At 38.9% G+C, this 14,035-nt stretch overlaps 1 protein-coding gene across 1 annotated transcript in view; it reads right to left on the bottom strand.

The window, feature by feature from the left end:
* Positions 1-13,509, bottom strand: part of LOC142338251 (mitotic spindle assembly checkpoint protein MAD2A-like) — a 29,101-nt gene extending 15,592 nt beyond the window's left edge. The window contains exons 1-2 of the mRNA XM_075387921.1: positions 13,416-13,509; positions 12,851-13,121 (exon numbers count right to left, since the gene is read on the bottom strand). Of these exons, the coding sequence (XP_075244036.1) occupies positions 12,851-13,121; positions 13,416-13,482 (338 nt within the window). The 5' untranslated portion in view covers positions 13,483-13,509. The remainder of the gene's footprint in view (positions 1-12,850; positions 13,122-13,415) is intronic.
* Positions 13,510-14,035: the final 526 nt, after the last annotated feature.

Here is a 14,035-nt window from a genome sequence, read left to right as displayed (position 1 = left end):
AAACGCTTCCCTATGGAATGCCGCTTCTCACATTGGAGCCACTTGATCGCTCTCACAAACAACCACGTATTGTCTATGATTAATGAAGAAGCTTTCTACCCACTTGTAAATTTTGCCTCTGAGTCCGCATATCCAGATCACGGCCACTAGTCTTCTGTGCGGAACATTCACAAACTTTTTAAAAAGCAAGAAAACAACCATTCAAACTTCTAGCGCCGAAATGTCTTGTCCAGTCTTTTACGACTTGGAGTAATGGCAAGGCTGTTGATCCCGCTTATCTTAAGTCAAACTGCTCGTCAGCAAACATATTGTTTTCGCTCATGTGATTTAGAATTACTTTTTTGATCAAACTTTACGTTACTTTCGAAAAAAACAGCTTAATGGTCTGCAATTTCAATTTAAGGAACCAAGCCGATATTAGAGCTTGCTTCTAATCCTCAGTCAACGCTGCTCAAGCAGTGTGCTGTAAGTCATAAAAACCAAAAGGAAGCTGTCATAAGTGATAGAACAAAGAGAACAACAAACTCGAGCAAAGCTCAAAAATTTTGTAATATCTTTTAAAAACGGATAAAATAAAAGTTAGAAATCATTAACTTCCCATTGACGTCTAAAATAAGTACATTTTTCACGCTTAGACAATGTCTACAATTTTTTGTTACATCACTCATTGGACAAGCAGCACAATTAAGCCAACCCATGCGAAACGAAGTCTTGTAGATGAGTGTCCAACCTGACCTTTAATTCTAGCACGCTATCAGTTTCTATGACTTCGCAGGAGAGGCTATTTCACTTGATCACGCCACGTTGGGAAAACGCAAATTTCAGATGGTACTTTTTGTTTTGCACCTTATGAATAAATCCCTGAGTGTGACTGTAACCGGTTCTCTTCAAAAAAAGATCGCTCATTGAGTGATCATGGCCAACTGTCTCGTTCACCATCTTGATAGTCTTAATCATCTCGCCTCTTGACCTGTAGAGAACCAGTGTAGGCAGATACAACAACTTCAATATACAATCGTAGCTCTTGTCTTTTCATTCTGATTACTATCTACGTTGCTCTCCGATAGACGTTTTAAGCCTCATGTTAATGAATTGTAAGTGGCAAGTGTGTGAGCACATATGAAAGCACACCAATTTTACTCCATCCCTTCAATTGATAATGGCTTTCCTTATGAGCGTCGTGATCATCGTTACTCTCGATTTTTCGATCAATATTTTCCGTAATCCCCACACAAGCACATTGCTTTGGACCATTTCAGGCAAATCATTGAAGTAAACAATAAACAAGAGTGGGATTAAAACGCTTCCCTATGGAATGCCGCTCCTCACATTGGAGCCACTTGATCGCTCGCACAAACAACAATGTATTGTCTATGATTAATGAATAAGCTTTCTATCCACTTGTAAATTTTGCCTCTAAGTCCGCAAATCCAGATCACGGCCACTGGTCTGGGCGGAACATTCACAAACTTTTTAAAAAGCAAGAAAACAACAATTCAAACTTCCAGCGTCGAAATGTCTTGTCCAGTCTTTTACGGCTTGGAGTAATGGCAAGGCTGTTGATCCCGCTTGTCTAAAGTCAAACTGCTCGTCAGCAAACATATTATTTTCGCTCATGTGATTTAGAAGTTTATTTTTGATCAAACTTTACGTTACTTTCGAAAAAAACAGCTTAATGGTCTGTAGTTTCAACTTAAGGATCCAAGCCGATATTAGAGCTTGCTTCTAATCCTCAGTCAACGCTGCTCAAGTAGTGTGCTGTAAGTCATAAAAACCAAAAGGAAGCTGTCATAAGTGATAGAACAAAGAGAACAACAAATTCGAGCAAAGCTCAGAAATTTTCTAATATCTTTTAAAAACGCATAACATAAAATTTACAAACCATTAACTTCCCATTGACGTCTAAAATAAGTACATTTTTCACAATTAGACAATGTCTACATTTTTTGTTACATCACTCATTGGGCAAGCAGCACAATTTGGCCAACCCATGCGAAACGAAGTCTTCTAGATGAGTGTCCAATCTGACCTTTAATTCTAGCAAGCTGTCAGTTTCTGCGACTTCGCAGGAGAGGCTATTTCACTTGATCACGCCACGTTGGAAAAACGCAAATTTCAGATGGTACTTTTTGCACCTTATGAATAAATCCCCGAGTGTGACTGTAACCAGTTCTCTTCAAAAAAAGATCGCTCATTGAGTGATCATGGCCAACTGTCTCGTTCACCATCTTGATAGTCTTAATCATGTCGCCTCTTGACCTGTAGAGAACAAGTGTAGGCAGATACAACAACTGCAATATACAATCGTAGCTCTTGTCTTTTCATTCTGATTACTATCCACGTTGCTCTCCGATAGACGTTTTAAGCCTCATGTTAATGAATTGTAAGTGGCAAGTGTGTGAGCACATATGAAAGCACACCGATTTTACTCCATCCCTTCAATTGATAATGGCTTTCCTGATGAGCGTCGTGATCATCGTTACTCTCGATTTTTCGATCGATATTTTCCGTAATCCCCACAAGCACATTGCTTTGGACCATTTCAGGCAAATCATTGAAGTAAACAATAAACAAGAGTGGGCCTAAAACGCTTCCCTATGGAATGCCGCTCCTCACATTGGAGCCACTTGATCGCTCTCACTAACCACGTATTGTCTATGATTAATGAAGAAGCTTTCAATCCACTTGTAAATTTTGCCTCTAAGTCCGCAAATCCAGATCACGGCCACTGGTCTTCTGTGCGGAACATTCACAAACTTTTTAAAAAGCAAGAAAACGACAATTCAAACTTCAAGCGTCGAAATGTCTTGTCCAGTCTTTTACGACTTGGAGTAATGGCAAGGCTGTCGATCCCGCTTGTCTAAAGTCAAACTGCTCGTCAGCAAACATATTATTTTCGCTCATGTGATTTAGAAGTACATTTTTGATCAAACTTTACGTTACTTTCGAAAAAAAACAGCTTAATGGTCTGTAGTTTCAACTTAAGGAACCAAGCCGATATTAGAGCTTGCTTCTAATCCTCAGTCAACGCTGCTCAAGTAGTGTGCTGTAAGTCATAAAAACAAAAAGGAAGCTGTCATAAGTGATAGAACAAAGAGAACAACAAATTCGAGCAAAGCTCAGAAATTTTCTAATATCTTTTAAAAACGGATAACATAAAAGTTAGAAACCATTAACTTCCCATTGATGTCTAAAATAAGTACATTTTTCACGCTCAGACAATGTCTACATTTTTTGTTACATCACTCATTGGGCAAGCAGCACAATTTGGCCAACCCATGCGAAACGAAGTCTTCTAGATGAGTGTCCAATCTGACCTTTAATTCTAGCAAGCTGTCAGTTTCTGCGACTTCGCAGGAGAGGCTATTTCACTTGATCACGCCACGTTGGAAAAACGCAAATTTCAGATGGTACTTTTTGCACCTTATGAATAAATCCCCGAGTGTGACTGTAACCAGTTCTCTTCAAAAAAAGATCGCTCATTGAGTGATCATGGCCAACTGTCTCGTTCACCATCTTGATAGTCTTAATCATGTCGCCTCTTGACCTGTAGAGAACAAGTGTAGGCAGATACAACAACTGCAATATACAATCGTAGCTCTTGTCTTTTCATTCTGATTACTATCCACGTTGCTCTCCGATAGACGTTTTAAGCCTCATGTTAATGAATTGTAAGTGGCAAGTGTGTGAGCACATATGAAAGCACACCGATTTTACTCCATCCCTTCAATTGATAATGGCTTTCCTGATGAGCGTCGTGATCATCGTTACTCTCGATTTTTCGATCGATATTTTCCGTAATCCCCACAAGCACATTGCTTTGGACCATTTCAGGCAAATCATTGAAGTAAACAATAAACAAGAGTGGGCCTAAAACGCTTCCCTATGGAATGCCGCTCCTCACATTGGAGCCACTTGATCGCTCTCACTAACCACGTATTGTCTATGATTAATGAAGAAGCTTTCAATCCACTTGTAAATTTTGCCTCTAAGTCCGCAAATCCAGATCACGGCCACTGGTCTTCTGTGCGGAACATTCACAAACTTTTTAAAAAGCAAGAAAACGACAATTCAAACTTCAAGCGTCGAAATGTCTTGTCCAGTCTTTTACGACTTGGAGTAATGGCAAGGCTGTCGATCCCGCTTGTCTAAAGTCAAACTGCTCGTCAGCAAACATATTATTTTCGCTCATGTGATTTAGAAGTACATTTTTGATCAAACTTTACGTTACTTTCGAAAAAAAACAGCTTAATGGTCTGTAGTTTCAACTTAAGGAACCAAGCCGATATTAGAGCTTGCTTCTAATCCTCAATCAACGCTGCTCAAGTAGTGTGCTGTAAGTCATAAAAACAAAAAGGAAGCTGTCATAAGTGATAGAACAAAGAGAACAACAAATTCGAGCAAAGCTCAGAAATTTTCTAATATCTTTTAAAAACGGATAACATAAAAGTTAGAAACCATTAACTTCCCATTGATGTCTAAAATAAGTACATTTTTCACGCTCAGACAATGTCTACATTTTTTGTTACATCACTCATTGGACATGCAGCACAATTTGGCCAACCCATGCGAAAGGAAGTCTTCTAGATGAGTGTCCAATCCGACCTTTAATTCTAGCACGCTATCAGTTTCTACGACTTCGCAGGAGAGGCTATTTCACTTGGTCACGCCACGTTGGAAAAACGCAAATTTCAGATGGTACTTTTTATTTTGCACCTTATGAATAAATCCCCGAGTGTGACTGTGACCAGTTCTCTTCAAAAAAAAGATCGCTCATTGAGTGATCATGAGCAACTGTCTCGTTCACCATCTTGATAGTCTTAATCATGTCGCCTCTTGACCTGTAGAGAACAAGTGCAGGCAGATACAACAACTTCAATATACAATCGTTGCTCTTGTCTTTTCATTCTAATCACTATCCACGTTGCTCTCCGATAGACGTTTTAAGCCTCATGTTATTGAATTGTAAGCGGCAAGTGTGTGAGCACATATGAAAGGACACCGATTTTACTCCATCCCTTCAATTGATAATGGCTTTCCTGATGAGCGTCGTGATCATCGTTACTCTCGATTTTTCGATCGATATTTTCCGTAATCCCCACACAAGCACATTGCTTAAGACCAATTCAGGCAAATCATTGAAGTAAACAATAAACAAGAGTGGGCCTAAAACGCTTCCCTATGGAATGCTGCTCCTCACATTGGAGCAACTTGATCGCTCTCACTAACAACAACGTATTGTCTATGATTAATGAAGAAGCTTTCTATCCACTTGTAAATTTTGCCTCTAAGTCCAAAAATCCAGATCACGGCCACTAGTCTTCTGTGCGGAACATTCACCAGCTTTTTAAAAAGCAAGAAAACAACCATTCAAACTTCCAGCGTCGAAATATCTTGTCCAGTCTTTTACGATTTGGAGTAATGGCAAGGCTGTTGATCCCGCTTGTCTAAAGTCAAACTGCTCGTCAGCAAACATATTATTTTCGCTCATGTGATTTAGAATTACATTTTTGATCAAACTTTACGTTACTTTCGAAAAAAACAGCTTAATGGTCTGTAGTTTCAACTTAAGGAACCAAGCCGATATTAGAGCTTGCTTCTAATCCTCAATCAACGCTGCTCAAGTAGTGTGCTGTAAGTCATAAAAACCAAAAGGAAGCTGTCATAAGTGATAGAACAAAGAGAACAACAAATTCGAGCAAAGCTCAGAAATTTTCTAATATCTTTTAAAAACGGATAACATAAAAGTTAGAAACCATTAACTTCCCAATGACGTCTAAAATAAGTACATTTTTCACGCTTAGACAATGTCTACAATTTTTTGTTACATCACTCATTGGACAAGCAGCACAATTTGGCCAACCCATGCGAAACGAAGTCTTCTAGATGAGTGTCCAATCTGACCTTTAATTCTAGCACGCTATCAGTTTCTCCGACTTCACAGGAGAGGCTATTTCACTTGATCACGCCACGTTGGGAAAACGCAATTTCAGATGGTACTTTTTGTTTTGTACCTTATGAATAAATCCCCGAGTGTGACTGTAACCAGTTCTCTTCAAAAAAAGATCGCTCATTGAGTGATCATGGCCAAATTTCTCGTTCACCATCTTGATAGTCTTAATCATGTCGCCTCTTGACCTGTAGAGAACCAGGATAGGCAGATACAACAACTTCAATATACAATCGTAGCGCTTGTCTTTTCATTCTGATTACTATCCAAGTTGCTCTCCGATAGACGTTTTAAGCCTCATGGGAATGAATTGTAAGTGGCAAGTATGTGAGCACATATGAAAGCACACCGATTTTACTCCATCCCTTCCGTTGATAATGGCTTTCCTGATGAGCGCCGTGATCTCGATTTTTCGATCAATATTTTCTGTAATCCCCACACAAGCACATTGCTTTGGACCATTTCAGGCAAATCATTGAAGTAAACAATAAACAAGAGTTGGCCTAAAACGCTTCCCTATGGAATGCCGCTCCTCACATTGGAGCCACTTGATCGCTCTCACTAACAACAACGTATTGTCTATGATCAATGAAGAAGCTTTCTATCCACTTGTAAATTTTGCCTCTAAGTCCGAAAATCCAGATCACGGCCACTAGTCTTCTGTGCGGAACATTCACCAGCTTTTTAAAAAGCAAGAAAACAACCATTCAAACTTCCAGCGTCGAAGTATCTTGTCCAGTCTTTTACGATTTGGAGTAATGGCAAGGCTGTTGATCCCGCTTGTCTAAAGTCAAACTGCTCGTCAGCACTCATGTGATTTAGAATTACATTTTTGATCAAACTTTACGTTACTTTCGAAAAAACAGCTTAATGGTCTGTAGTTTCAACTTAAGGAACCAAGCCGATATTAGAGCTTGCTTCTAATCCTCAGTCAACGCTGCTCAAGTAGTGTGCTGTAAGTCATAAAAACCAAAAGGAAGCTGTCATAAGTGATAGAACAAAGAGAACAACAAATTCGAGCAAAGCTCAGAAATTTTCTAATATCTTTTAAAAACGGATAACATAAAAGTTAGAAACCATTAACTTCCCATTGACGTCTAAAATAAGTACATTTTTCACGCTTAGACAATGTCTACAATTTTTTGTTACATCACTCATTGGACAAGCAGCACAATTTGGCCAACCCATGCGAAACGAAGTCTTCTAGATGAGTGTCCAATCTGACCTTTAATTCTAGCACGCTATCAGTTTCTACGACTTCACAGGAGAGGCTATTTCACTTGATCACGCCACGTTGGGAAAACGCAAATTTCAGATGGTACTTTTTGTTTTGTACCTTATGAATAAATCCCCGAGTGTGACTGTAACCAGTTCTCTTCAAAAAAAGATCGCTCAATGAGTGATCATGGCCAACTTTCTCGTTCACCATCTTGATAGTCTTAATCATTTCGCCTCTTGGCCTGTAGAGAAACAGGGTAGGCAGATACAACAACTTCAATATACAATCGTAGCTCTTGTCTTTTCATTCTGGTTACTATCCAAGTTGCTCTACGATAGACGTTTTAAGCCTCATGTTAATGAATTGTAAGTGGCAAGTGTGTGAGCACATATGAAAGCACACCGATTTTACTCCATCCCTTCAGTTGATAATGTCTTTCCTGATGAGCGTCGTGATCTCGATTTTTCGATCAATATTTTCTATAATCCCCACACAAGCACATTGCTTTGGACCATTTCAGGCAAATCATTGAAGTAAACAATAAACAAGAGTGAGCCTAAAGCGCTTCCCTATGGAATGCCGCTCCTCACATTGGAGCCACTTGATCGCTCTCACTAACAACAACGTATTGTCTATGATTAATGAAGAAGCTTTCTATCCACTTGTAAATTTTGCCTCTAAGTCCGAAAATCCAGATCACGGCCACTAGTCTTCTGTGCGGAACATTCACCAGCTTTTTAAAGAGCAAGAAAACAACCATTCAAACTTCCAGCGTCGAAATATCTTGTCCAGTCTTTTACGAATTGGAGTAATGGCAAGGCTGTTGATCCCGCTTGTCTAAAGTCAAACTGCTCGTCAAAAAACATATTATTTTCGCTCATGTGATTTAGAATTACATTTTTGATCAAACTTTACTTTCGAAAAAAACAACTTAATGGTCTGTAGTTTCAACTTAAGGAACCAAGCCGATATTAGAGCTTGCTTCTAATCCTCAGTCAACGCTGCTCAAGCACTGTGCTGTAAGTCATAAAAACCAAAAGGAAGCTGTCATAAGTGATAGAACAAAGAGAAAAACAATTTCGAGCAAAGCTCAGAAATTTTCTAATATCTTTTAAAACGGATAACATAAAAGTTAGAAACCATTAACTTCCCATTGACGTCTAAAATAAGTACATTTTTCACGCTTAGACAATGTCTACAATTTTGTTACATCACTCATTGGACAAGTAGCACAATTTGGCCAAACCATGCGAAACGAAGTCTTCTAGATGAGTGTCCAATCTGACCTTTAATTCTAGCACGCTATCAGTTTCTACGACTTCACAGGAGAGGCTATTTCACTTGATCACGCCACGTTGGGAAAACGCAAATTTCAGATGGTACTTTTTATTTTGTACCTTATGAATAAATCCCCGAGTGTGACTGTAACCAGTTCTCTTCAAAATAAGATCGCTCATTGCGTGATCATGGCCAACTTTCTCTTTCACCATCTTGATAGTCTTAATCATGTCGCCTCTTGAACTGTAGAGAACCAGGGTAGGCAGATACAACTTCAATATACAATCGTAGCTCTTGTCTTTTCATTCTGATTACTATCCAAGTTGCTCTCCGATAGACGTTTTAAGCCTCATGTTAATGAATTGTAAGCAGCAAGTGTGTGAGCACATATGAAAGCACACCGATTTTACTCCATCCCTTCAGTTGATAATGGCTTTCCTGATGAGCGTTGTGATCATCGTTACTCTCGATTTTTCGATCAATATTTTTTGTAATCCCCACACAAGCACATTGCTTTGGACCATTTCAGGCAAATCATTGAAGTAAACAATAAACAAGAGTGGGCCTAAAACGCTTCCCTATGGAATGCCGCTCCTCAAATTGGAGCCACTTGATCGCTCTCACTAACAACAAGGTATTGTCTATATTTAATGAAGAAGCTTTCTATCCACTTGTAAATTTTGCCTCTGAGTCCGCAAATCCAGATCACGGCCATTAGTCTTCTGTGCGGAACATTCACAAAATTTTTTAAAAAGCAAGAAAACAACCATTCAAACTTCCAGCGTCGAAATGTCTTGTCCACTCTTTTACCATTTGGAGTAATGGCAAGGCTGTTGATTCCGCTTGTCTAAAGTCAAACTGATCATCAGCAAATGTGATTTTCGCTCATGTGATTTAGAATTACATTTTTGATCAAACTTTACGTTACTTTCGAAAAAAAAGCTCAATGGTCTTTAGTTTCAACTTAAGGAACAAAGCCGATATTAGAGCTTGCTTCTAATCCTCAGTCAACGCTGCTCAAGTAGTGTGCTGTAAGTCATAAAAACCAGAAGGTAGCTGTCATAAGTGATAGAACAAAGAGAACAACAAATTCGAGCAAAGCTCAAAAATTTTCTAATATCTTTTAAAAACGGATAACATAAAATTTAGAAACCATTAACTTCCCATTGACGTCTAAAATAAGTACATTTTTCACGCTTAGACAATGTCTACAATTTTTTGTTACATCACTCATTGGACAAGCAGCACAATTTGGTCAACCCATGCGAAACGAAGTCTTCTAGATGAGTGTCCAATCTGACCTTTAATTCTAGCACGCTATCAGTTTCTACGACTTCACAGGAGAGGCTATTTCACTTGATCACGCCACGTTGGGAAAACGCAAATTTCAGATGGTACTTTTTGTTTTGCACCTTATGAATAAATCCCCGAGTGTGACTGTAACCAGTTCTCTTCAATAAAAAAGATCGCTCATTGAGTGGTCATGGCCAACTTTCTCGTTCACCATTTTGATAGTCTTAATCATGTCGCCTCTTGACCTGTAGAGAACCAGTGTAGGCAGATACAACAACTTCAATATACAATCGTAGCTCTTGTCTTTTCATTCTGATTACTATCTACGTTGGTCTCCGATAGACGTTTTAAGCCTCATGTTAATGAATTGTAAGTGGCAAGTGTGTGAGCACATATGAAAGCACACCGATTTTACTCCATCCCTTCAGTTGATAATGGCTTTCCTGATGAGCGTCGTGATCATCGTTACTCTCGATTTTTCGATCAATATTTTCTGTAATCCACACACAAGCACATTGCTTTGGACCATTTCAGGCAAATCATTGAAGTAAACAATCAACAAGAGTGGGCCTAAAACGCTTCCCTATATAATGCCGCTCCTCACATTGGAGCCACTTGATCGCTATCACTAACAACAACGTATTGTCTTTGATTAATGAAGAAGCTTTCTACCCACTTGTAAATTTTGCCTCTGAGTCCGCATATCCAGATCACGGCCACTAGTCTTCTGTGCGGAACATTCACAAACTTTTTAAAAAGCAAGAAAACAACCATTCAAACTTCTAGCGCCGAAATGTCTTGTCCAGTCTTTTACGACTTGGAGTAATGGCAGGGCTGTTGATCCCGCTTGTCTAAAGTCAAACTGCTCGTCAGCAAACATATTATTTTCGCTCATAAGATTTAGAATTACATTTTTGATCAAATTTTACGTTACTTTCGAAAAAAACAACTCAATGGTCTGTAGTTTCAACTTAAGGAACCAAGCCGATATTAGAGCTTGCTTCTAATCCTCAGTCAAAGCTGCTCAAGTAGTGTGCTATAAGTCATAAAAACCAAAAGGAAGCTGTCATAAGTGATAGAACAAAGAGAACAACAAATTCGAGCAAGCTCAAAAATTTTCTAATATCTTTTAAAAACGGATAACATAAAAGTTAGAAACCATTAACTTCCCATTCACGTCTAAAATAAGTACATTTTTCACGCTTAGACAATGTCTACATTTTTTGTAACATCACTCACTGGACAAGCAGCACAATTGGGCCATGCGAAACGAAGTCTTCTAGATGAGTGTCCAATCTGACCTTTAATTCTAGCACGCTATCAGTTTCTACGATTTCGCAGGAGAGGCTATTTCACTTGATCACGCCACGTTGGGAAAACGCAATTTCAGAGGGTACTTTTTGTTTTGTACCTTATGAATAAATCCCCGAGTGTGACTGTAACCAGTTCTCTTCAAAAAAAGATCGCTCATTGAGTGATCATGGCCAACTTTCTCGTTCACCATCTTGATAGTCTTAATCATGCCGCCTCTTGACCTGTAGAGAACAAGTGTAGGCAGATACAACAACTTCAATATACAATCGTAGCTCTTGTCTTTTCATTCTGATTACTATCCACGTTGCTCTCCGATAGACGTTTTAAGCCTCATGTTAATGAATTGTAAGTGGCAAGTGTGTGAGCACATATGAAAGCACACCGATTTTACTCCATCCCTTCAATTGATAATGGCTTTCCTGATGAGCGTCGTGATCATCAATACTCTCGATTTTTCGATGAATGTTTTCTGTAATCCCCACACAAGCAAATTGCTTTGGACCATTTCAGGCAAATCATTGAAGTAAACAATAAACAAGAGTGGGCCTAAAACGCTTTCCTATGCAATGCCGCTCCTCACATTGGAGCCACTTGATCGCTCTCACTAACAACAACGTATTGTCTATGATTAATGAATAAGCTTTCTATCCACTTGTAAATTTTGCCTCTGAGTCCGCAAATCCAGATCACGGCCACTAGTCTTCTGTGCGGAACATTCACAAACTTTTTAAAAAGCAAAAAAACAACCATTCAAACTTCCAGCGTCGAAATGTCTTGTCCAGTCTTTTACGACTTGGAGTAATGGCAAGGCTGTTGATCCCGCTTGTCTAAAGTCAAACTGCTCGGCAGCAAACATATTATTTTCGCTCATAAGATTTAGAATTACATTTTTGATCAAACTTTACGTTACTTTCGAAAAAAACAGCTCAATGGTCTGTAGTTTCAACTTAAGGAACCAAGCCGATATTAGAGCTTGCTTCTAATCCTGAGTCAAAGCTGCTCAAGTAGTGTGCTGTAAGTCATAAAAACCAAAAGGAAGCTGTCATAAGTGATAGAACAAAGAGAACAACAAATTCGAGCAAAGCTCAAAAATTTTCTAATATCTTTAAAAACGCATAACATAAAAGTTAGAAACCATTAACTTCCCATTGACGTCTAAAATCAGTACATTTTTCACGCTTCAATTAGTTGCTTGTGATCTCCCTTTACTACTCTAGCGTGGCCAAAATCACCATTCTAATGTGACTCCTCATTGACAGATTTAAAAAATCTTGAAAACAGCTCCCCAATAAAAATCCAAATCCTCGCAATTGTAAAAAGGCCTATAGAAGGCCAACAATAGCTCTACTCGTTTACCCCAGCTATTAAAAATCATTAACAAAGGATCAACAAGATCATCACCACCAGATTGTCAACTAATAACTGCATGTTCACGCTCATAATAGCCCTCCACTGCTAAACTCTTGTTTCAAAGTTCAAAAGTGGTTAGAAAGGGAACCCCAAAAAATCAATCGTGTTCGCAATTACCTGAATGCTGAGCTTTTCAAATTTATGCACCGAGAAGTGCACCATTAATTTGAAATCAAATCGCAGCTTTAGAGGCGTCGCACCTCTTTATCAAGAAGTACTGTTGCTGTCCTCAAGCAAGTCTGAACTGCACAACAAATATCATTTTAGATATAGTAAATGATGTAAGATTCGAAAAAATAATCGCTTAAATGACAAAAGAAGTTTCTGTAAAAACTGCTCTTTCTCTCTACTATGCTCCACAGAGTGATAAATGCGGATATACTAACGCATCAGGCGCAATATTTTCATCGTCTAATTTCAAATCAAATTGCCATCTTTCAAATCTTTCGTCTGTTACTGCATCACAAAGCACCAGCACAATTCTCTCTGCTTTCTTTTTCAACATCCAGTCACGAAAGCCGTCTATCATTTTTGATACATACTCTCGCATTTGTTTTTGCTGACATACGAACACCTTTTGATCCCATTTTTCCTCATACTCGTAGAGACTGCTATGGAAAACGCCTCGCAAATATGTTATGTTGTGCACGCAGTAATCTGTAACAGAAAAGTTATTTGCTTTAAAGCTATGACAAACATCTTTTCCGTTTGTGCCCCCCTTCCAAGTTACAGAGCACGTGTTATTACATGTTAAATCAAAATGTAAAAATAAGGCACGTGCGTCGGGGGGGGGGGGGGTGGAAATAATAAGCACCTACTAAGCTGGGGGGGGGGGGCACAAACGGAAAAGATCCCATTAAGGTTTACTTATACTCTATGTCGGCTAAATTTCAGCCTCGATTTCTGCATCCTAAATTACAGTCTACAAAAAAGTCATGAAACTGCACTCACACAATAGTTCGCAAATTATTTCCGTTGACCCCTTTAAGTTTAATGTGTTCAGTTGCTCAGTTGACATCACTTCTGAAAGATTATCAAGTCAGTGATTACAACAATACATTGACTGTTGGGAGGGTTTTCCGTTTGTGCCCGCCCCTCCCAGTACAGTGGGTGAATATTATTTGCATCACTCGGACAGACTTCAAGGTCTGTTTAGGAACGTACTTTAGGGATGAAAGGTGCTTTCACATTCATCTAGCTTAGAAACAATATGCATTCGATCATCTGCCAAACCCCATAAACTTACCTTTTAGATGATACGAAAGCACAGAGATTTTAATTGCTTCAATTGCTAATGGTTTGCCTGATGAGCGTCGTGATCATTGGTACTTTCAAATTTCCGATAAATTTGTGTAATCCCCAATAAAATCCAAACACTTGGAAACGTAAAAATACGCCAATAGAAGGCCAACAATAGCCTCGCTCATCTATCCCAGCTATTAAAATCATTTACATCAGCAACAGATTACATCAATACATTGAATGAGCCTTTTCCATTTGTGCCCGCCCCTCCCAGTTTAGTGGGTGAATATTATATGCATCACCAAGACACACGTCCCATATTTTAGAAC

This window comes from Convolutriloba macropyga, chromosome 4 (assembly GCF_964194025.1).
Source record: "Convolutriloba macropyga chromosome 4, txConMacr16.3, whole genome shotgun sequence".
NCBI classification, from domain to species: Eukaryota; Metazoa; Xenacoelomorpha; order Acoela; family Convolutidae; genus Convolutriloba; species Convolutriloba macropyga.
The sequence above is the reverse complement of the archived record's forward strand: the minus strand, read 5'-3'. Positions and strand labels throughout refer to the sequence as shown.